Source organism: Pagrus pagrus (assembly GCF_965226575.1).
Source record: "Pagrus pagrus genome assembly, chromosome: 1".
NCBI lineage: Eukaryota > Metazoa > Chordata > Actinopteri > Spariformes > Sparidae > Pagrus > Pagrus pagrus.
The window spans coordinates 12,747,773-12,771,106 of record NC_140185.1 but is presented as its reverse complement, the minus strand read 5'-3'; the positions used below and the strand labels follow the sequence as shown (position 1 = coordinate 12,771,106).

The window sequence follows — 23,334 nt, the reverse complement described above, 5'->3', positions numbered from 1 at the left end:
ATTGGGGTTAATACTAATCAGATTCTTAAAGATATGTGAATGAATTGCACCTTACTGATGGACAATAACATATTGTTCTATGACATAATTCGAGGGTTGAGAACCAGAGGGTCACATTTTGGGCAAAATATAGTAATATACTATGTCCAATGACAGCTCTTGATGAGCTCCTTTTAAAGCCAAATCTGCAAATGTAAATTCTTAACCCATTCGGAGTTATTTATCAAAAACCAAGTTTATCAAATCATTTAGAATATAATGGAAATGGATCGCCAGTTAACCTCTTTTCCCAGTTGACCACATGCCCGGTGGCAGAAAAAAGTTGTATAGTGTTGGCAAGATTTATAGGGAACCCATGTAAATGCTGATGGTTTCATTATTCTATATCCATCACATTGTGCAATCAACATGTACTTCATGATGATACAATGAAGCAGAAATCTCTATTGCTAGTTTAAGTATGCTGACATCCCTGCGTTTATAAATTTTTAATATCAGAGATGGAATTTAATAAACAAAGTCCAGACAAAATATGGTCATTTTTGTTTTGGTTCTCCTGTAAAGTTGGTCAAATGTCACCAGCCCCTTTGGTTCTCCCTCCTTTCAGAAACGTGGGTGTATACAACTGTAAATTTGCCGTCATACTGTATGTGATGTGCAGTGAATCAATAAGTTCAAATACATGAAAGGTCTTTGCCTTTTCATCTTACAAATTGTATAATATGAGCAAGCCACAAAAGCCTATTGATTGAAAAAAAGGGTTCAACTGACCTCTACGTGGGCAGTAGCAACCAAAGACACTTAACTGAAAAGCCACAAGGCCAGTTTAACATGTGAATACACACAATTTCTAGTGAATGCATGCAGGTGTATAGAGTAAGTGCATAATTGACCTTGTGTGGCATCATTATGTATGCATGGGTGTGTGTTAATGTGTGTGCACACACCTGCTGCAGCCCCATGTATCTCTCGCTCCACAGATGAGCACCAGCTGCATCACAAACCCCCAAGCTATCTCCAGGCAATTCTTAACAATGTTTTACCGTATCAAATCCCCGGCTGACTCTCTGCATCCTTTCCTCAGCACAAACTGTCCAGTGTTTATGAAAAGCCACTTGCCATAAACACACAATTTCTTCTTGTTACTGCAGCAAAAGAGGCCCTAAGGTGTTTTGGAAGTCACTCACAGGAAAAACAGTTTTTTTTGTGAGTATGGATTCATACCACTCTGATTTGTATGAGTGTCTTTTATGAGCATAACTACTTCTTGAGGGAATCAATTGACCTTTCATGTGTCACTTCTGGTTGTCAAGGGAGCAAATCAATGACACAATCTGGTTTCTTCATGAATCTGGATGAAGTAAATACAATAAGGACTGTGAGTTGACAGCATGGGATCTAATCAATCTATTTTATCGAATTATGATGACTGATGCCTTTCAACAATATTCCAAAATCAATCCTCTACAGTCTTGTCACATTGGAGGTGGAGGGCTGGCAGGGGTCGGGTCAGACACATGAGGGATTTCAGTGAGGCAGACTTGAAGACTGAAAACGAGTGAAGTCAGATGTCCTCCTGTGACCTGATCCGATTTTCCATTACTGTCTCCTTTAATCACAGTGAGCGACGGGAAATGATGAAAGGGTGGTGGAGGGGTGTTGGTGAGATGAAGGGATTTGGGAAGAAAGGGATAGGAGACGTAGCATGATGTGGCTGTGTGTGAAATGCAATGAACCCGGGAATGAGCCTCAGGGTGTTTCCCCATTCTCAAATTATTTCACAGCAAATCCTGTTGACGTGCTTCACCTGGGAAAAGTACATAAGTACACTCAACACGTCTGTGTTCATGTGTGTTTTTCTCATCAACATAAAGTCTGACAACAGCAATTACAACACAATTACTGTGGGTGTTTCGAATATTTGTCAGAATGATTTTACTGGAATCGGTAGGCGTCTTCTCCTAATTTCCCAATGAACAGATGTTTGCATATATTTGTATGTTATGTCTATTTATTTTTATAGTCAGTTAGTTGAAACATCTAGAGGATTTCTTATAGCGTTCGGCAATGAGATTTTGATTTCCATTAATTACTGAAGCTTTAACTTCTGTACCAATTACATCATGATTAGAGATCTCACAAAAGCATTTAACCGTTGAGTCACAAGTTGACTTTTATTATGTAATAGTCACAGGAAATACAATGTAATTGTCAATGAGTTTAGCTATGGTTCATTAAAAAATTGTCTCAAAACAAAGTAGTTTTATATAATCCGTAGGAGTATTGGATCAAGGGGCAGGTGTTAGATGAAGAGCTGCAGGCGACAGGCTGCACACCTATAATTTCTCACTGAGGTGACCAACTCCTTTTCATTAACGTTATCAGGATCCTCATTAGGATTGGGCTTAAATCTGACTCCCACTACTCAGAGTAGAAACTTCTTGTTGGTAGTTGTAGCGTCTGTCGTCAAACTCAGCATTCATGAAAAGACCTTGGGGGCGGTGGGCAAGTAATGTACTTTGTATTTCCCTATGAAACACTGACTGCCGCAGCAAGCCTAATCATGACCATGTTGTTGCATGTTTCTTTTGACTTACAACCAAAGGTGACACATATTGAAAGCTGTAAAGTGTACTCCTCAACTGCTGCACTCAAATTGATGTTTCACGGTTTTGGTAGAGGAAATGGAGACGATAATTAGTGATGTCATTTTTCTTTTTCAGCGTAACAAAGAAATATTGTGATGCAACATTCATGGTTGTTTTGACTGAAAGCTTTAGACAGTGTGAGGACAAAGTGTGCTTAATTTATTTGTCATCATATGGGGCAGGGGTGGATATAGTCTGCTTTGACCTATACAGGCAGAATATTAGTGACCTTGGTATGAATGCTGTGGGACATGCGAGATATTTCAGCTTGGTTTCTTAAGATCTTTTATGCATGAATTTTTCATTTTTGTACTGTGCGTCACGACACAAAATACAGAGCTTATTTATGTATTTATTATAGACCAGTCACGTACATATTAGGTTCTTACTTTCAAAGCAGGACTTTGTGAAAAGTGAAGATTAGTCAACAGTCACTTGGGAAATAGCAGCTGTTGCTTGCAAAAGACTGATAATTAATAGTCATTAAAAAAAGTGTCTAAAACCCGGTACGTCCAGAATTCAAATTTACTCATCAACACTGAATTTTGAGTGAAAAATACCACAGCACCAGCAGCGTGGTTCCTTCACAGAACTGAACTAACATTTGAGGAAGAATGAATATTTCTACCCAAAGCCCATTAACTGGTAGTGATTGTGTACAGGAAAATCTGAGAGTATATATACAGTTTATGTGTACTGTGATATAAGAGGGAGCAACAGTAAACAGCAATGTTGATAATTTTATACATTGTATACTCAACACTAAGAGTGATTTGTCTGAATAAATGTATTTGGACGCATAAGTAGGAAGACACACTGTGAGGTGTTTTCATTGCAGAGACGAAGAAAATGCTGTTATGTTACCCCTTCAATCTCTGACCATTTCTGTCCTTGACTTTCTGCTGCCAGCTATTTTTGCAACTCAAATCTTTCTGTTATTTCTGCTTAGGGTGAAGTTAAGTGAAATGGCAGATTCAAACAGGTACAAACAGTCCATATGCTGCCTACTACTGCTGAATAGATCGCTCACTGTCAACATTAAATATACAGAAACATGTCCTTCATAGTGTGCAGCACATCTCAACAGTGCTGAGTTACTTGGTAGAAATACACCTTGTTCATTTCATTTCAAACTAAACTGTCAGTACCTAGGGGTGGGTGATAGATGATTTTTGATTGACTTTAGATCTACTTTTAAGGAAAATCACAGAGATCAGAGTATTTAATTTCTTCAACTTCTGTTTCCAAACCTCACATAACCTCACTGACTAACTGATCCACACTCCAGGAACATACCAATGTACTGTAGTGATGTCGCCAGCTACGTTCGTTGCTATGCTGATTGGCTGAATTACTTCACCTGGCTCTTCTTTTGGTGGGGACTTGTAAAGAATGGGACAAAAGTTCAAACAAAAAAAACCAACTAACTTAAATGCCATATTGTGCTTAAATTGTGCACATATAGAAATTCACATGCTATTTCAAGCACAGTTGTAGTCTACAGGGCATTTCAAAAATATAGAAATATGATCACAACTTAGATCGTCGATTGTGATTTGATTAAATATATCATGGTGACATGTTTCGGCCCATTCACCCTCTTCTATCTGTGGCTTTGTTTCAGGTTTGGTATATGGGTCCTTAAGGCATTTTTATAAAATCATTCCCAAACAATATCAGGGTAAATGAGTGATAGAAGGAGGAGAGTCTGAGAGGTCTGAGAGTTCAGTTATAGTTCAGTTGGCCCTGATGACTCAGCTCTCCACCGCTATTGGATCCTCACCATCTCCAGCAGTTCAGTTTTAGCCTGTACAGTCACTTTGTTACTCATTTATTTTTTTTAAAAATAAGCCATGAATATGTTTCAGCTTAGCTGATTTGTAATTGTGAAAGCAGAGAGATTTGGAGCCTCCATAAATTCTACTCTACTGCATTTGTAACTGTATTATATTTTTTCTTTTCTTTGCTTTTTTCTCTTTTCTTCTTTCCAGCTTTGACTTTAAAAAGCCTTCTTGAGGACAGTTGTAAATTAGCATCTTGCTATAACCAGTCAGTGCAGTGTATACCACCTATTCCTACCGATCCTACAAAAGAAAGCAGACAATGTGGGTTGTTGAGAGTACCTTGTATGGTGAGTAGGGCCTGCGCTTCAATGCTTGCGTTGGCATGATCCACTGTGCAGGTGTAGACGCCGGCGTCCTCCTCTGTGAGATTGGAGATCTGGAGACTTCCTCCTCCCAGGAGCTCCACACGGCCGTCACTAGAAGAAAAGGAAGACAGAAGACTAGTTAGATTTGACTGAACAATCTTTCCTCCTGATTCAGTATTAATGGCATTTGGGGCTTTGCTGCATGTAACACTGTCAGCATCACATGCAGGAGACCTGAGAGGCTGCTCCTGACCTTATAGGGTCAGAGACAGAGTTGGATGAGTCATTTTTTTTAACCAGACTTGTAAAATATGTAAAAAGTAATCATAGCTCATTTCCATTCAGCTCACTGAGTGATTAAAGGCTGCAGCCTCTGGAGCTCCATGTTACCCTGCTGGCCTGAAGTTGACTCCACTTCTCTTCCTCGCCTCCCTCGTTATGTCACCTTTTAGCAGCTCTCTGAATTAATAAAATATGCTTAAAGCAGAGTCAGCTGCCCAGAAACAAAATTCCTTTTACCTTTTTTTATATTTTAAATTTTGATTTATAGACACAAGACAATTTAGAAATCTGGTACAGAATATAAGCTGGAAAAATAATAACTAATACTTTTGAGGAATACAAGAACTGTGTCACACTGAGGTTGCAGCTTGGGGCTTGTAGTTTTTACTGCGTCACTGCAGCAGTAACATCACCTCGACAAATCTTTTCATTTTCTTTCATCAGCTCTTAATTAACTGGTGTGACATGCAACTATCGTATATTGATGCAGCAATCTGATAACAAGCAGAACTGATTATGACTTCAAGAACTGTTATTGTTTTAATTCAGTCGTGACAGAGGTGATTCGTAGCCAGAGGTAAATTATGATACGTTTATAGAAGGGCTACAACCTCAAAACATTTTGAGTATTTTACTTTTCCAATTAAAAATCTTATACATCAGTTAAATCACTATGAAAATGAATCTATTTATGCATAAAAGATACATTTACATACTGCCACACAAAGTGGCAGAAAATAAGACTAGCTCACTGACATCAGAGTCATGCTCTTCACGAAAGATTTCAGACTGAGCGATCTTAAATATTTATCATTCTAAACTATTAACGCATGACCCAAAAACACAACCACACATCTATTTGTGTAGCCTCTCTTTGAACTAGTCACCCTCCGCATTTTAAACAGTCCCAACTTTGATTTTCCCGATAGGCCCAGGGGGAAGCAGTCTGTGGCCAAGCTCTGGCTTGATTCAACAACCACTGGAGCTTGGGAGTAGGAGGAGGCTGAGAGGAAAGAAAACAGAAATCAATAGCTGACAGAGAGAAGTCTGCATTCAGTAAGAGAGAAACAGAGAGGCGGGGAGAGGAGTAGGAGCGGCGGGTCGGCTCAGGAAGATAAAATCCAAAGAGAGCCACAGCAAGTACGATGGAACTGAGGAAAGCAGCATCAGTGCATAATGGTTTTTGCACAGAGGAGTGAGGATACACGCAGAGCTAAAGAGTGCACTGAGGAAAACAACCCTGTGCTGCAGGCTGATTTAGTTTTAAACAAACTGCTGACTAGCTAGGGCTTTCACACCAGCTCCTGTTTCTCTTTCCCTGACTACTTGTGGGTGTTGGCAGCAGTAGCCTTCGAGACCATCTGCCTGTCTGTCTGTGCTGGAGTGGAGCATTCGAGTGGCACTCGACCTGCTGTCACCAAAATGACATCACTGTTTCACTTGTACTGGCGGGATAAAATAGACTATTACCTTCAGCATTATCCACAGTCACATTCAAGTACATAATAGTCAGCTAACACTTTAGTTTCAGGTAAGCAGATTGAAACTTAAGTGCCTGGAAAATGAGAAACTCTGATTGCAGAATGATTCATGTTGAAGATTTAAATGTAATCACAGATCACTGCTTTGAAACATTTTTGTACATTTTCTTCACTGATGGTAGCGGGTCACATCAATTTGCCTAATACCACTCTCAAATGGATTAATTGAACATGTTCAGTGTGTCTTCAGGTATCAGACACTTAAATTATATGCTTTTAAAGACCTTTTCAACATAATTTTTGGACAAATCATCTTTTTCTTAGCAAAGCACTGCAGATAATTAATTTAGTAGCATACGTGGAGAGTAGGACTCACAATATGGTCAAAAAACCATAATGCCATTATCTTGACAGATATTATGATTGCAATATGATTCATGATTAGTGGGGATGATTATTTTTGCATCACAATTTTCATTTTCACTGAAAAAACTTTTAAAATCATTATGATGTGATGTTCTGTTCCTCTCTCCTTTCTGCTCTCTCTCTACCAGCAACATTACAGGTGCTCTTTGTCAGCAGTAAGTTCTATAAAGTCGCCCAAAAATACACCTCGTGTTTAGGACATTTTCACCATGATTTTGTTCTCATGAAAGTGGCTGAGCCGGGAGCCAGTCAAAACCAACACGCACTAAACAACATCGCAAAAACCAGGTGCACCTACAAGTTTGTAAAAAAATGATGGCATAAGTAGGTCAACATTAAATAGGAGGTGGCATCGCAATCACTGCCTTTACGGGTGGGATGTAATACCAGAAAGCGTCATTGTCTGTAAAAAGCATGTGTGATTGACAGTAGCAGGAGAGTGAGGGCAGATTGTATATGTGTGGGAAACACTGCTATATGCTATAAATTGTATAGAAATCCCAGAAAACCTGTAATTACTGTAAACAAGTGACCTGCTGTGTCACTTAAACCAGGAGCAGGTTTATAAAGTCAGGTCAAGAAAGCCATTTTAACCCGTCAGACTGACAGGTAACACAAGTATTCCCATATCACCACGTCAATCTAACAGGAGTATCAAACAGCACACTGGGATGTTGCTGACAGAGGTAATACTAAATAAAAATACACACCAAAGTCTCGTACTCAGCAGAAAGACTGACAGAGAATGCCCCGGTTCTTCAAGGTGGGAATAAAGGGGAACATAAAGAAGGTAGCTGCCTTTTCTTTTGTTCCCGGGACTGCAGAACACAACACAGAACCAGGGAAAATACCAAATGTCTTGCTGTACATTGACTGCTTCACCATGCACATTAGAGAGTGGCTGATTCTGCTGTGAGGTTCTGTGAGTCATGTCCCTGCTGAATGAAAAAATTCTCCTGAATGACATCCTGAGTTCATTGTACCAGGCATTCCCGCAGTTATCTCACCAGGACAACTATTTAGACTCTTGGCCTTTAGTGCACCATAAAGGGCACTGACAGCTTCCTCTTGTACATGAAAGAAAAACATACAGTATATATCAAACCACCAAGCAATATCTCATTCTGTTTAGAGTAAGTCAATCTTAGCTCTTACTGCGGCAGCTAAAGTGCTCTGTGAAACAAGGAATGTGTGTCTGTTTATAGACCAGGACGGAGGGGGATGGAGTAAATTAGCTTGCCTCGAGCTGAATGGGCTGAAGACACCTTGCGCTGCAATTGTAAAAGGTGCTCGCTTCACTTGTGTTCATTTAAATTAAGACAAGGTGCCTGCTGTAAGGATATGGAGGACACCTTGCGCATTAGCTGCAGGTCCTTGGTGTGAGATACTGGCAAGTGAGGCTCTAATTAAAAGTGCAATATCCGTATTCACCTACAAAGAGCTGGAAAATTAGCTGTGTGTATCCACTGTCACTTTTTATCTTGTAACAAAGCAGTGGATGTGCACACACCTACAGTACAGGCAAAGTAAAGATTACAGGGTGATTGTGTCAGGCAGACTAGGTGCAGTGATGCTAACTGGCTTTGCTCTCTATTTTTACTAATTCCACTTCAAACAGCATCAACTTTCCACATTGTTTCTGTTGTTCTGTGGTGACATATAATGTTGTTATAAGCAGCTAAAATATTAAGTGAATATAGTTCACTAGGGCTGCGAGATATGCAACAAAAAAAAAAAATCATAATGCAAATATTTGGATAGACATTTATCTAGATAGATAGTGTTAATCGTGTCGTGAAAATCTGATATCTTGACAGCCGTAATCAACTTTTGGAAACGCACCCCAACGTAATGCTGTGGTGGCCAATCACACGAGACCAGCTGGTCAACAGTGTTGTTGTTTAAGCCGTTGACACTAAATTCATAAAATTATACTATCAATAAAGCCTACTGCTATAATACTTGTAATAAAAGTTTTTCAGGCTGGCATGACACGTTCAGTGTCAGTCTAAAACATATACTGTCATATAGGCCAAAGAAAAGCACATGTAGAAACATTCAGGGAGCTGCCAAATTGCACAGAGTTTCTATTATGTTGCTTAGTGCCTCAATTAACATCCTGCTGCCAGGAGACTGCACCAGCAGCAGAGGAGAGATACTCTGCAAACGTTTTGCAGATGGAGAAAGCCTCTCTGGAAGAGTTCTTGCTCCCAAACAGGGAGCCGCAAACCGGGTGTATCCAGACGGAGTTCACGAAACAGATTATGACACTTTCCCAGTTGTGTCCTCCAACACTGCTGCACAACCCTGTACTAATTGCTGCAATGCCTGATTTTGTCTGAACAGCTCAGGACGCCCATCAGACACATCGCTCTGACAGCTCTCCACGTCAATCACATCAAGGTTTCTGTGTGGGCACAGACCTGTGTGTGTGTAAAATTACTAACAGAGGGAAATTAATTACCCCAAGGAGGCAAAAATAAAGTAAAGATTCCTTATGTAACATCATATATCAGCTGTTAAATGAACAACAACATCCTCCTCCTTTTGATCCTCTCTAGCGTGTACCTTGTCCAGTGAAGGTGTTGAGAATGTCCTGTCAACATGTAGAGGTCTCTGCAGCCTTGTCCCCTGTTCTGCCATTCAGCTTTGAAGGCAGCGACAGCCACAGAGACCTCAGAGACGGGCTTTAGAGGGAAAGAACACATTTGGTATGTGTGAGTGGTGACTCAGCCTTCCGTAACACAGACTAGTGGCAAGGTCAGTACACCTGGGCGAGGGGGAGCGGCAGATCACTGAGGAGGTGTGGGTGTGTGAGTGTGTGTTGATGGAGGCAGTGCAGTATGCTGTCACAGAGCAATCGGTGCTGCTGTGACAGTAGTTGGGCATGGGTCATGCTATCTGCAGCACAAGGGGGAGGCAGGTGGAATCACAACTGTCACAACAAAGAAGGGATTCATTATTAATGGATAGAGTTGGAATCTCCAAACTTTTCTTTCTCTTTTCTATTATTTTTCACTCCCTACCTTCCTCCTCTCTCTCTGAGACTACTGAGCCCTCTGCCGTCTTAACCATCTCTTTCTGCTCCGCCATGCACCATGAATCCAACTATTGTGCAGTTTGCGGTGTTGTGGTTCAAAGTGAACACAATTTGAACTTCCCCTCTTTCAACCAGAGCGTAATCACAACAGGCCCATGAATTATGAAACATGTTCAAGGTGTGCATAAAGCAGCGGGATTTCATTTTAAAGCCAAGGAGGGCAGACAGCAGATTGGAATGATTTTTCCTGCTTCACACACCACATTTAAAATTAATGAATAGACAAATAGAGATTAATGTGAGAAACAACCTAGTGCCAAAAGCACAGGTTGGGGCTTCTCAAATGACTCAGGCATGAAAACGTTTTTGTTTTCCTCTGGCTCGTAATAGAAAGCCGCAGGGCCCTTGAGACAAAAACAACTCCTGCATACCTGACTTTATTTGTTTTTTTACCCTACTAGGGTCCCCGAGAATAAACCAATCGTTTGATTAGTACATATAACAATGAAGCCTGCAGCCCATAACTGGCATAATATACTTTTAGATGGCTCTGGTGGGCCCTCCAGGGTGCTTGAAGCCACGTAAACCCTGTGTGCGCCATACCGTGTCACGTCTACAAAACCACAGGACTTCAGCGGATTATAAAGCCTTTAAATAGGACATATACCCACAATATGTCTGGCGAGGAGCAAAGCGCTGCAGGTGAGTTGTTTAATGCTGAGAAAGACAATGTGCAGGTCCAGGCCATTGTTGAATAGAGATTATTGTCAGGTTCACCTAAAGATGTTGCACAGTTTTAGCTTTAAAGTATGTGTTTAAGACAGACTGGAGACTGGATTCAACCATTCACTAAAAAACAGTGTCTTTCCCCATATCCTCACTTCCTACTTGACATTATGAGCAACATTACTGCCAGAAAGCAAAGACGAACAAGAGATGCTATGACAGGAGGCAGTGAGATGGTGTGTGTTTGTGATGTCCTGGAGACTCAGAGACATCCTAAAAGGAGATTTCTGATGCTCCACTGCCAGAGAACCACGTTGCCTGCCTTGTTTTCTCTCAGCCCCACATGCCAGCAAAACCTCTCAATTACCTTAACCCACACTGCTGCTGCCATTTATCATTTTACTGGAATTTTTTTGAGTCACACACAGAGCTCTAACCATATGGGTTAAGTCTGTCTGAAAGAATGCAGTGTTCTGGATACTTACAGTACATGTCACCCTCTCTCAGTGAGCGAAACATGCTTTCCTTGACCTGTTTGTCAGACCTGTTGTCAGACAGTCTTAACTTAACATAAACTTGAAATATATATTTTGTTAATACTACTACTGTGGTAGATTAATTACCGTACATAAACAAATGTACATAGTATAATAATCGTCTAATCATCAAGTTTTATAACACAGTATACCTTGAAACTTGTATATCGCTGCAACCCCACATGTACAACACAAACACTAATTACAACCTCTAGAAAGTGAAGAAAACAGAACATTTTAAAGGAACCATCTCTCAAGACCTGTTTCATGCTTTTTGGCGACACTTGTGGTGATAAGTGATAATTGCAAGTAGAGATCCAAACACTTTCACTGGCTTGACATCTCAAGTTTTTTCCCGTGGTCATCATTTTTTTCGGCCATGGTAACCATTTACCCACAATGTTAGTGGAGACTGAAAAAAATACAGTATGCTGTTTCACAACAATTCCACTATGATTACCCTCTCTCGCGGGCCTACCATTGCCAGATGATGGAAAATACGTCACTAAATATGCGTTGCTTGGGATTTCAGCACAGACATCCAGTTCATAATACAGCAAATAGAAGGGCTTTCATCAGTGGGCGATAGTCACAGTCAGGCTCAGTCACCATTGTGATTTTCATTATCTCGTTCAGAGATAGATAGTGACTTAAGAGACATTTATTTAAATGAAAACCTTTGAGATTATCACTTGAAGCTTTGTAAAGGAAGAATATGTGTAGAGTGGTTGTACTGAAATGCATTAGACCAGAATCCATTCTCACATTCTGCTGCTTAGATGACAAGAAACTACTCTTCTCCATTTATCATCCTTAATAATAATCTAGGCAGAAGCAGTCTGAGTATGTTTTGTATTTATCAGCCGAATCTATGCTTTCAATCTCATGTGAAACACTACTAAGAACTGTATTATTTGCTGCTGCAGGATGCGTAAGAGCTCAGCACGGGGCGGACATTTGCCATTAACCTCACTAATAGTTACTCTGAAGAAAGGAGCAAGTGAAAATCATAGGCCATTAACATTGATAGGTTTTTATCTCTGACAGGCTGAAAGGTTCAGCTGCAATACCCATGTTTTTATTGCAGGGGCTATTCTCTGTGCGGTTTGAGACAACATGTGAAGAACAGAATGGTGCAAAATGTCTTAAAATTGGGATGAAAACCGCAACGGTGAATTAAAAAAATCAATGGCAGCAGATGATGGTGTGGGTGTTAACAACGTAACTGCACTTAAAAGGATGTAGAGAACAAAGCAGGTTAAAGTTCTGAGTGTCACTTTGTGACTTCACTCAAAAATACAGACAATTACAGATGATTGCATCTGAAGGATTGTTAGCTCAGATGAAAATTTAAATGGCAGAGGCATTTATTTAGCCATGCTGTCTTTTCAAGAGAAGCAGAACCAATTCTTCTGTGTGTACATGGCAACATTGCCAGAGCCATCACAATCTTCAAACCATTATATAAAAAGTGCTGGTGGTTCGAATTACACGTCAATACAATTCATCTTCCTACTACAAAATTTCTGTTGTAAATTGGCAATTTCATAAATAATTAAATGAAAACATAAATAATAATTTTATAATAATGTTCTGCTCTGCTTCCTAGGTTTTTTCTTTTGTTTTATGTCATTCATTCTTTGTTTCACCGTTTTATTTTGATATACTTGCCTCCCCCCCCTCTTTTTCAGAAAAAATCATATGTTGACTTTGTGTTTGTCCCGCCATTTTGATCGTCTGCCACCACCTTGTTAGGTTTTACCTGCCCATTGTTATCCTCCCGTCTCTAGTGTATTTAGTTTGTGTTCTCTGCACTCTTTACCAGTCCGTCTTCCAGTCCTATACTTTGTGTGGCCAGTGTTCCAGCCTTTTCTTGGTGTAGCTTGTCAAGTGATTTTGGATTTTTGCCTTGTTTTACCTAAACCTTGTTATTGGATTTTGATTCTTGCCAGCTCCCTGTTGGACTGTATGCCTTATCCGGTTTTGACCCTTGACTGCCTCACCATCCCTTAAGCCCTTTGTACCATTTTTGTCAATAAACTCATCGAACTGCACCAGCTCTGCCTCCTATGTCTGCATTTGGGCTCAATCCCTTGTTGCACCTGTACAGTAAGCAACAGTGGTTGATACGTTCATTTCCAACAAAATTTGGGACCTATATTAAAACACACTGGGCATTCCCACCAGTATCCATGGGTTTCGTATTTGTAAAGGAAATTATAAGGATTATAACTTTAGATTAACAATAAATAATACTTTACTATATTATTATTATATTATATATCATATTCTCTCATCTTTGACATATGTATTTTCTTCTGTAAACTAATTTGTTAGGCAGACATAAGCAGCTCTGAGTTTGTGATTCTGAAAATTCTGTGATGGTTTTATTGTTTGGTGTTTCTAGTCAAGACTAGTGGTAAATCGTGAGGTTTGATGACATAGCTGGATTTTGATTTAAACCCCCATTTCTGGATGCTTCCTGTTAAACTAATATACTGTAGCATGGACAATGGGGTTAAAAACATTTTTATTACATGTCATGTGGCTCTGGCTCCCATGGTAGCTCACTAAAATACAAGACTTGCCATGGATAGAAGTATGTCTCTGCATTTATGTGTGTGTGTGTGTGTGTGTGTGTGTGTGTGTGTGTGTGTGTGTGTGTGTGTGTGTGTGTGTTCCTGTCAGACTTATGTGTGAGAGGGTTACGCTACAGTCCAATTGCAAACAAATTTCCCACATCGTGCTTCACTCTTCATACGCAAGTAAATGCATATATACATAATCATATTTAAATGAGGGTGAGTAGACAAGGGGGAGAGGAGACGGAGGGCTTGGAGACTTTGGAAAGGGGGGTTGATTTACATGCTCTGTCAATTCCCTGTTGCCGGCCGACATGCATAATTCATCCTTTTTATTGACTGCTGGGGAATTCTATTAGGCGATAGAGTGATACTTCCAAGAACAAAAGATGACTGTCCTTTTGAGTGTCATCAGGACCAGTGTGTGTGAGAAATCCAAAGACCTATCTCTCGGTCCATACTAGCACCTGGGGATGCTATCGATGACACACAGGGCATTTGCTAAGAATGCATTTTCAACATGTTGACCGAACAGCATCAAGTGTTACACGTGCCGTCATGGGGCTGCTGAGCTTAATCAGAATAAATGGTGAGGTTGGTGTCCTTGGCAATAGAATTTCTCTGAGCCAAAATGAATCAGGACTCTGGTGAATTCATAAATGGCATGTTTCAGTAGAGGAAGATATAGCGTTATTGATGCCGCAATATCAATCTTTCATTCAAGATAGTGTGTGGAGCAGAATAAATTCACATAAGAGTGCATAATAGCCTGAGCAGTATCCCCTACTTCTCGATGTAAATCTATATTGACCTATAAAGAGCATGTACCAGACGACCAGCAATGTAACTGGTCACACAAAACATATATGAATTTCTATCACTGAAAGTCTTTGGTTATTGGATTATTAATATAGAAATCAAATGCGGTGAACGTGGTATAACCCGACAAACGTGAGGAATCAGGAGCAAAAAAGACGACTATTCAAAATAAGTGATGTCTCAAAATGTCCCAACAAAAAGACACGTCTGGGCGCCCTAGTAGGAACCCTGATGACCCTAATGAAGGCCACAAGACGAAACGTGTTGGTCTAATAATACATTTGTTCTATATACTACAAGTGTTGCTGGAGTTTTGACCTCTCTAGACTTTATTCGCTGCTACTTGGAGCTTGGAAGTAGGTAGAGTTGTGCAGAAACCCCTACTCTGCCTCTACAAGGACTCCCAGCAGCTCATCTTGGAGAGCTTGTAGCATGTATCAAGGCTGATTCAATAGCCTTTTTGTGACATGACAATTTTCATTTATTTAAAAAAAATACAATTATAAAATATTAAAACATTAACTAACATTAAAGCATAAATACAAAAAAAAGAAAAACACGGCTTGCATATCATATGTTTTTGTCTGTAAACAGGGTGAAGATGAATTCTGTTCGAATGTCCGTACATCCAAAACTTCTGGAAGAAGGCTGTAAAATGTTTGCCAACGATGTTTGATATTTAACACTCTTTAAAAGCCCAACTCTGTGTGCTTGGAATATATCCAAAAGACTTTCTACAAATATTGAAACAGCCCTCCCTCCCAGCCGAATGATGAACGGTTCCAAGTTAACTTCATTCATAAAATGGTGTTAGGGTTACGTACATAAACATTACATTACTTTGTGATGTCAGTTAGAGCATTGATATGTGGGTTGATCCATTAGTGGATCAAAAGAAAATTACATCCCAACTATTTTGATTATTGATTAGTTGTTTTAGTAATTTTTCAAGCAAAAATATCAAACATTTGCTGGTTGCAGCTTTTTAAATGTAACGATGTAAGGTCACTTTTCTTTGTAATTGTAATTTATATTTTTTTTGTTTAGAGAATTTCTGGATAAAAGAAAAATTGAAGTCATCCCTGCACCTCTTTCCCAATCCCCTACGTATATGTGCTGTATAAGACCGACCTATGGGTCCTACATGTAGACTTACACATCGCTGCCAAGTCTCATCAAGAATTTACGACTGTGAAAGACTAATCTGACACCGTGACCATCTCAAAGGACCAAAACATTGTGTAGGATGATCCCAGCATACTCAACTGCTAAGAGACAGATACAGTAACTCAACAGAGAAAAAATCAACTTCTCACCAACTGAGAGTTCGACAACCACCTGTTCTAAATTTTCACTTCCAGATCTTTGCTCCGTCCCCATCTGTCATCACAGACATCAAAGACTTTTATAGCAGCTGTAAAGTCCTACAATGGAAATATGGACAGGTGATACAAAAGAAACAGCAGCTTTTGTCTGCTGACAGGTTATGAATAACATACTAATGAGACTCTTCAAAGAAATCCAACTTAAGACAAAAATCCTTTATATGGCAGACTTTTGAAGGATTCCACTGTGTTTTTTAAAGCAACCTAAAGTACTTCACAGGAGTCAGTCAGAGTGCCTAGCAAAGAATAACTGAGGAGAATTAGACATCCAAGAATCAGCATTGTCTGAAACGTCTAAAAATGGTTTCATTTTGAATCACCTACATTTTTTGTGACTCAAGATAGAACTGTCTTTCTGCTAAATAGACAAACAAGCCAAGTGACCACACTGAAGCTTAATGTGATAATCCCTGCTGTCGGGGAGTCACCCTGCTTTCAGTTGGTAGCTTTGACACATCTTCATAAACCTTCATCTCATGTCTGCAGTTTCGGCCCCGTTTGTGTCATGCACCAAAGACCAATTAGACACTCTTTGCAGATTCCCCTTTCTCCCTCCCTTACACTTCATGCCACACCAATTTTTAATTGACAGCAGCTCTACTATCTCTCATGTAATGCCTGAGAGGGACAGAAGACTCTCAAGGAGAAAAAAGAAAGTTCCACTACTATTCTTTTTAATTGTCAATGTCGTATTAAAATCAAAAGAATGGTCTCGGTAATGTATTCACCACACAATCCGTTTCTGCTCTGAAGGCAGGAGCGTGGGGGTCCACTTCAATTTCGCGAAGACTTCCCTGGTTGTTCAGAGTGCGCCTGCTAATTACCAACGTTGACACCCTAGAGGGGCGGGTGTGCACGCTGGATGGTGTTTTGTAATTAATACAAGGTAGATTAATAAGTACCTTTTTGGCCAGCTCCCATTGGAGGTCAGAGGTACTCGTGGACAATTCCGTAGGTGTTTGAGACATTTAGCTTGAGATGTGGTGCTTGGAGCTAAAGGTTGGAGAGTCTAATGATATTCTCACTCAAACCACACTGCAGCCTTGTGGTTACCAATGTGATGACCTTACATTTAATTTCACTGAAGGTAGAAATCCCTCTCTGCCTCTTGGGGTGGGATTTAGATGAATGAGCGCTATTTCAGCTATTTTCTGTCGACCCCACAAGTCACAAAGTTATAACTCTGCAGGGCTGGTACACAGGGGTTAGATAAACAATGTGCTTTCTTAATTGGTGAGAATCAAACTTCCCATGTCCAATGCAATTCTCTCCAAGGGATTTGAGCTGCTCTGGCTGAGCTAATGAGAGCCAGAGGAGTGAGAGCACAGGCGCTGTGACACTCTCTCATGGCTCTTAATTTGCGAACTTCCCCTCAGCTGGCAACCCTGCAGCCTCGTATCCCAGCTGAAGTGGCTCCATTGGCACGTCCAGGTCCCCCTCCTGGGGCTCTCTGGGTAGCAGTGGCAGAATAGCATTAACACCTTGGGGAGCAGGCGCCAGGACTAACAGGTTAGCTTTTGGAGGCCAGAGGCATCTGGTACAAAGGAGTAGTGCACTATGGTCTGTGTCGCTTTTCAAAAGCTAGGAATGTATCAGAGCTGGGGAACATTGAGTACAGGAATGTAATGATTTAGGGTAACTACTGGTGCATTTAGCCCTTTTAAAACAGAGATCCTGCAGTTCTGGTGTAAAGAAGACCTGTCATTACGCCAGTTTTGCCTCTAAACACTGAAACAAACAATGCTAGTATAATGTTGGCTCATTGTCTAATTTTAGATCATGCCAGTGATCCAGAAGCAAAAGAGGCATGGCATGTAACATAACAGTACATGTAACAAGAGGGTGTCCCCACCTGCCGTCCCAAACTATTCACACAGACATCGATTCAGTTCTGTTACTGCCTCCACCAGCATTTCTATCAGTGTGTCACAAGCACAGTGGCCCGCCAGGCTGAAGTTGACCCCCTGCCAGGCCTAAGCATCAGGAATTTGGGAGTAAAAAATGAACCAAGCAGCACCCAGAACATCTACGGTGCACACATACTAAAGCTATCTTGTAATTGACCTTGAGAAGGCAGAGAACAGTTGCCAGCATGTTTTTAATTTTCAATGACTTAATAATCGTTACGAGGCGAACGTGAAGTGTTTGTGAACATTTTCTACACAGTCTCTCAGATACTTAGTGAACTCAAGTAAACGTGACCAGCTGACCAACACACACTGCAGAACTTGAACAACTACAACCAACTGTGAGGCAAAGAAAATAGCTTGGTGCGTAGTGTGTTTCTGCACCCATTCAGTGTCTTGGACAGCAGTGGCTTTCCCTTGGAGTTAACCATGCAGCAAAGGTTGTTGTCCACTGCTAGAGACATGACGTTAACAATAACACAGCAAGCACTCCCCGGCACAACAACTAGTTTCTACACAAGTAAGAGCAGAAACATTCCCCAAGAAAACATATAGCATTTAAAGGCTTCTGGGATGGATCAGAATTGCCTGAGCCCATGTTCATACCTCTCTTCTAGCAGCTTGTCTCCAAACGTCCAGCGGACGCGCGGTGCAGGGTAACCAGTGACCACGCAGGGCAGCAGCACGCTGGCGCCTACCACCTTGGTCACAGCCACAGGCTGCACCAGGAACTCCGGCTTCCTCTCTTCTCCAGTTTCTAAGATGGGAGAGAAAAAGGTCAGGGTTAAGGCTGAGGTTAAGGCTGGGGCGAGTAAGTGAAGCAGAGCAGCGACCTTCTAAGTAACAGGCGTCATCTATCTTAAAAACTTCAAAAGAACTCATGTCTGATGGGCAGTTGTTCCTGACACCCAAATCAAATGAATAATGTCCATGTTGATGTCTGAGACGGCTGAAGTCTCAGCTCTTTAGGAGTTCAGAGTGATCCCATATAATTCCAGCTGTAACTAACTGCCCGAGCAGCATCCTGCACTAAACGGAGGGTGTTTGTAACCCCAGCACATATGCAGCAGGCAAAGTAACTGCAAAGCTCCATCTTTTAAATCATTCTATGAGTTGAGCTTCGTAATCATAATTTTATAAAGCTCAAACTAGGGCTTAAATTAAATGTATGAAATCATTTTCATCAAGCTCCTTTATTCAACTCTCTCTGGGAAGTTACTTTATTCTCACGCTGATTTGTTGTGACTTCAGTGAAACAAAACAACGACAAATGTTTTTCTGTCACGTCAACATCTGGTTGCACCTAAACAAAATTTCTTTCAATTTCCTTTCACAGCTTTATGAGATTTTGCTTCTGTATGCATCCAGCCTTTTGCCACTCCAACACACACCCTTGGAGGAGACATACAGAGATAAAGACCCCCACTGGGGTCTTGTTGAAGTCTGATTTATGACCTCTAATATCTTCTCAGTGCTGCCAGGAGCCTGGTGCTTAACAACTCAGTAAATAAAACTTCTGGAGGGGTGAGGCGAGACACTGCCACAAAGGAATTCAGCCCCCTTTTGAGCTACAACTGAGTTACTGTTAGCATCAATGATAACCCCAGTGGGAGTTCTACCACTCGTTTTGGCATTCACCCACCTCTCACAACACTACAGATTTCTTCGAGCTGAAGGTAATGAGCAACCCAGAGCGGACACCATGTACCGCTGTAATCAACCGATGCACTGAGCTAGATTTTAATTTTAATTTACTGCATAAGAGCCTCAACAATAGAAACATAATTACGCTGTACTCAAGGATGGGAAAATGTTTATATAACAGGTGCAATTAAGGACAAGCAGGAAACATGTCAGTATTGGACAACAATGGAAGTGTGGTGCCCAACAAAGCTGAAATAATTCCTGTAAGTATTGTGACAGAAATTATATTTGTGTGTAACTATGTAGGGCGGCAACATTCTCCAATTACAGCTTCTTAAATCTTAAATGTGAATGGTTTCTGGTTTCTTTACTCCTATATCTCTGGGTTGTGGACAAAACAAGACATTTGAGGACGTCATCTTCGGCTTTAGGAAACACTAGCTGATATTTTTCACCATTTTCTGACATTTTTCATACACCAAACAACAAATCAATTAATTGAGAAAATGGTTAATCGACAATTAAAACAATCATCAGTTGCAGGCAAACTGATCTACACTTTGTCTGACAAAACTTAATTTCCTTCAATCACCTGGCACTGTCTGAAGCTGGGCCTCATCGCTGGACTTGGACGACCCCACGTTTTCCACCAAACAGCGGTAAAGGCCAGCGTCAGCCTCTGAGGCGTTGCTTATCGCCAGGGCTCCACTGGGCAGCTGGACAAGCCTGGTGCTCAGCTCCAGCGGCTGACGGTCTTTCTCCCACCGGGTGAAGGGCACCAGATCTGAGTTGACTTCACATGCCATCACCTGGTTGTCCCCTTGATGTGCAGTGGCCGGTGACGGCTGGCTGGCGAACCTGGGCATCCCTGAAAGAAAAGACAAGACAAGAATGTAAAATCAGCACTCACTTCCAACATCAACAGAACAACATATATTTCTGAAGCTTCACTTTTACTTTAGATTTCCGTTTTTTTTCCCCCCTCTATGCTTTTCTCACTGGTTTGAAGTGGCTCCATTGGAAAAAGGTAATGTCACAAACTTTTGGTGCACCAATCATGATTTAACATTTTCCGTGATTGTTGTTGTTCCGTCACAGTCACTAAAATCCAATCAATCCGCACCCAAACAGAAGGAATCTTCATTTTTGAGTATTGAACGGTTATTTTAACATTTTTTACTTTTTTTAAACTGTTTTTTTAATGTCTTCTCACTTATTTTTTTTAATGCCATTTTTAATGTCTTTTAATGTAATTTGCGTAATGTAATGCGCCCGTAATAGCACTTGTATCGCCTTGTGTCTAGAATGGTGCTACACAAATTAACTTGCTTTGCCTTGATAAATAATACTTGATATTTTTTAGTACCAGTGTGTAAAATTTAGTGGCATCCAGCAGTGTGCTCACAGGCTGCGTCGAAATGAACACCCCTGGTCTCACCCTCCTCTACTGCTCTATAGTTGATGCTCTCTTGAGCCTGTGTTTGGATTGTCACTTCTGTAGAAACATGGCAGAGGACCTGCTCCCTCTGTAGATACAAAAGGCTCATTCTGAGGTAACCAAAACACAATGAATCTTTTACACTAATGAAAACATAGTTATGTATATTATATTTCATTTCTGCTCCACAATCCCACACACTGGACTTTTAAATTTGGTTGTTGTTGGTCATGAATATTTAATGCTAAATACTCAAGATTTAAAACTTAGTTTTCGTGGGCTTTAATTAAGACATTATAAAAGTGGCTGCTTTTTAAAATAAAATGTAAAAATCCACCTCTTTCAGACTAATTGCAGTAAGTGCATCTTAACAGATTTTACTTTGAGAAAAAAGCTACTACTGCTAATCAAATAAACTTACTAAACTTTCTACTGCATTCATTTTTAAACATTTGGAAGAAAGTCACACTTTCACTGTGTCAGTTTGGGAAAACCAACAGATTGATCCTGGACCTTTAACACAGCAGCTAGGGAAGTTATAAAAAACTTATTTCAAACTATGACAAGATCTAAACATAACAGCATATTGGACACGACATCTTGCAGACCATATTCAGAATAGATTCTCAGGAGTGGAAAGGGCCAAACAAATGTAACCCCCACCCACCCCAACCTCCTGCGCACAAATCCTCATTTACACACGCAACCACCCACACACAGTTGTGTAGCACAATCACTTATCCTCGATGGTGGATGTTAATTTGCCATGCAGAGCAGGAGACACACAGCACTAATTAAAAAAGGCTGGATCCACAGGCTGTTTGTGCTGCTGTACCCAGACTTTCATCTCGACGCAAAATAATTATTTCCTGCGTTTGAAGCCATTGATCTGAAACCAACACTTGCGGGCTGCGTTCGAAACAATCGCACACAATGGCTTCAATTAAAAAGAACTTACAATGTGTAAACTGCAAATAGTATTCTCGGGTTTATTAGCGAAGAAGGAAGACTTGTTTTTAAAAAGTAGGAAGGCCAGTCCATCCACAATAAAAAGAATATCATGCTGTGTTATTACCATGGAGGGCCTCTTGAGCTTTTGGGCTGACTGTGTTTGCCTCCTTGGTAACGTGTGTGTGTGTGTGTGTGTGTGTGTGTGTGTGTGTGTGTGTGTGTGTGCGTGTGTGTGTGTGTGACAGAAATGACTTGATAAATATCTGTGTGACTAAGGATGAAAAGGCTTTTCTCAGTGTGTGTTTATGTATTTATGAATGCAAGTTTGCCTGGTGTAACTCTGCTCTTGCGCAGGAAGTGATGCTGAAGACTCGCTGAGTGATGATTTGGTGTCTGTGCCCCCTCTCACCTACTGACAGCTCTTCAAATCCCCTGCCAACAGCAGCTCCACAGTAAATCACACTTTGAGATAAGGCCCCAACAGCTAGGGACTTTCCCCCGGCCCGGGCCAACACACACAGCTCCTCTGAGCGTATCTCAGCACAATAGTTCAGCTAATATGCGCTTAGCTGATTCTAGTGCTGATATCAAAGCTGCCAATCACCTCCTGTATAATCATGCCAGGGTAGGGAAAAAAAGCCTCATCTGAATGATTTAGATTAGACTCACTGAAGCTCTACACTGAATCAAATACTTCTTTTATAATTAGCAGCTGTAGTGATGGGTGAGTAATCATCTCAAAAACGTTGGGGGGGGATTCTGGGATATATATCAGGTGTTCAGTGAAGATAGAATAAATGTATTGACAAAAAGAAACTTCTCTGCAGGCTATCAAGTGTTTCCCTGAGTTTGTGGAGGAGTTAGGTGCACATATTTGTTTTGGGAGTCCTCTCCCAAGAATAAGCTGTGCAGGTTTTAATCTAAAAAATTTGCAATTTCACATCATATTGGACCACTTAGACTATCTCTCTACAAACACGTCGAATGGCTAGAGCAGATAATAATTGAACAGAACCCAAAAAGATGGAAGTTATATTGTTAGTTTTAATGCTCTCCAGATTGGCTTTTCATTTATTCAGCTTAGGTGGTGCCCAAAACGGTTTGAGCGCTGCTGCGCCTAAGCTTTATAAAGATAAGAAAAGATAAGTCACAATGCTAGTTACATTATGTTGGTTTTTACTTCGATAATGAATCCACTAAATCTGGATTTCATGTTCTTTTACACCACAAACTGGAAATGCTTACAGATGGTCTTTTATCTTTCCAGTTACGCTGATCAATATCATGATCTGATCTTCTCCTTCTTTTGGCTGCTCCCCC

General features: G+C 40.7%; 1 protein-coding gene across 12 annotated transcripts in view; it reads right to left on the bottom strand.

Annotated features, from left to right (window-relative positions):
* neo1a (neogenin 1a) overlaps nt 1-23,334 on the bottom strand; it is a 174,181-nt gene that overhangs the window by 61,341 nt on the left and 89,506 nt on the right. For all 12 annotated transcript variants that reach the window (XM_084352135.1, XM_084352141.1, XM_084352137.1 and 9 more), the window contains 3 exons: nt 20,218-20,493; nt 18,588-18,738; nt 4,772-4,908 (listed from right to left, as the gene is read on the bottom strand). In XM_084352135.1, coding sequence (XP_084208261.1) covers nt 4,772-4,908; nt 18,588-18,738; nt 20,218-20,493 — 564 coding nt within the window. The remainder of the gene's footprint in view (nt 1-4,771; nt 4,909-18,587; nt 18,739-20,217; nt 20,494-23,334) is intronic.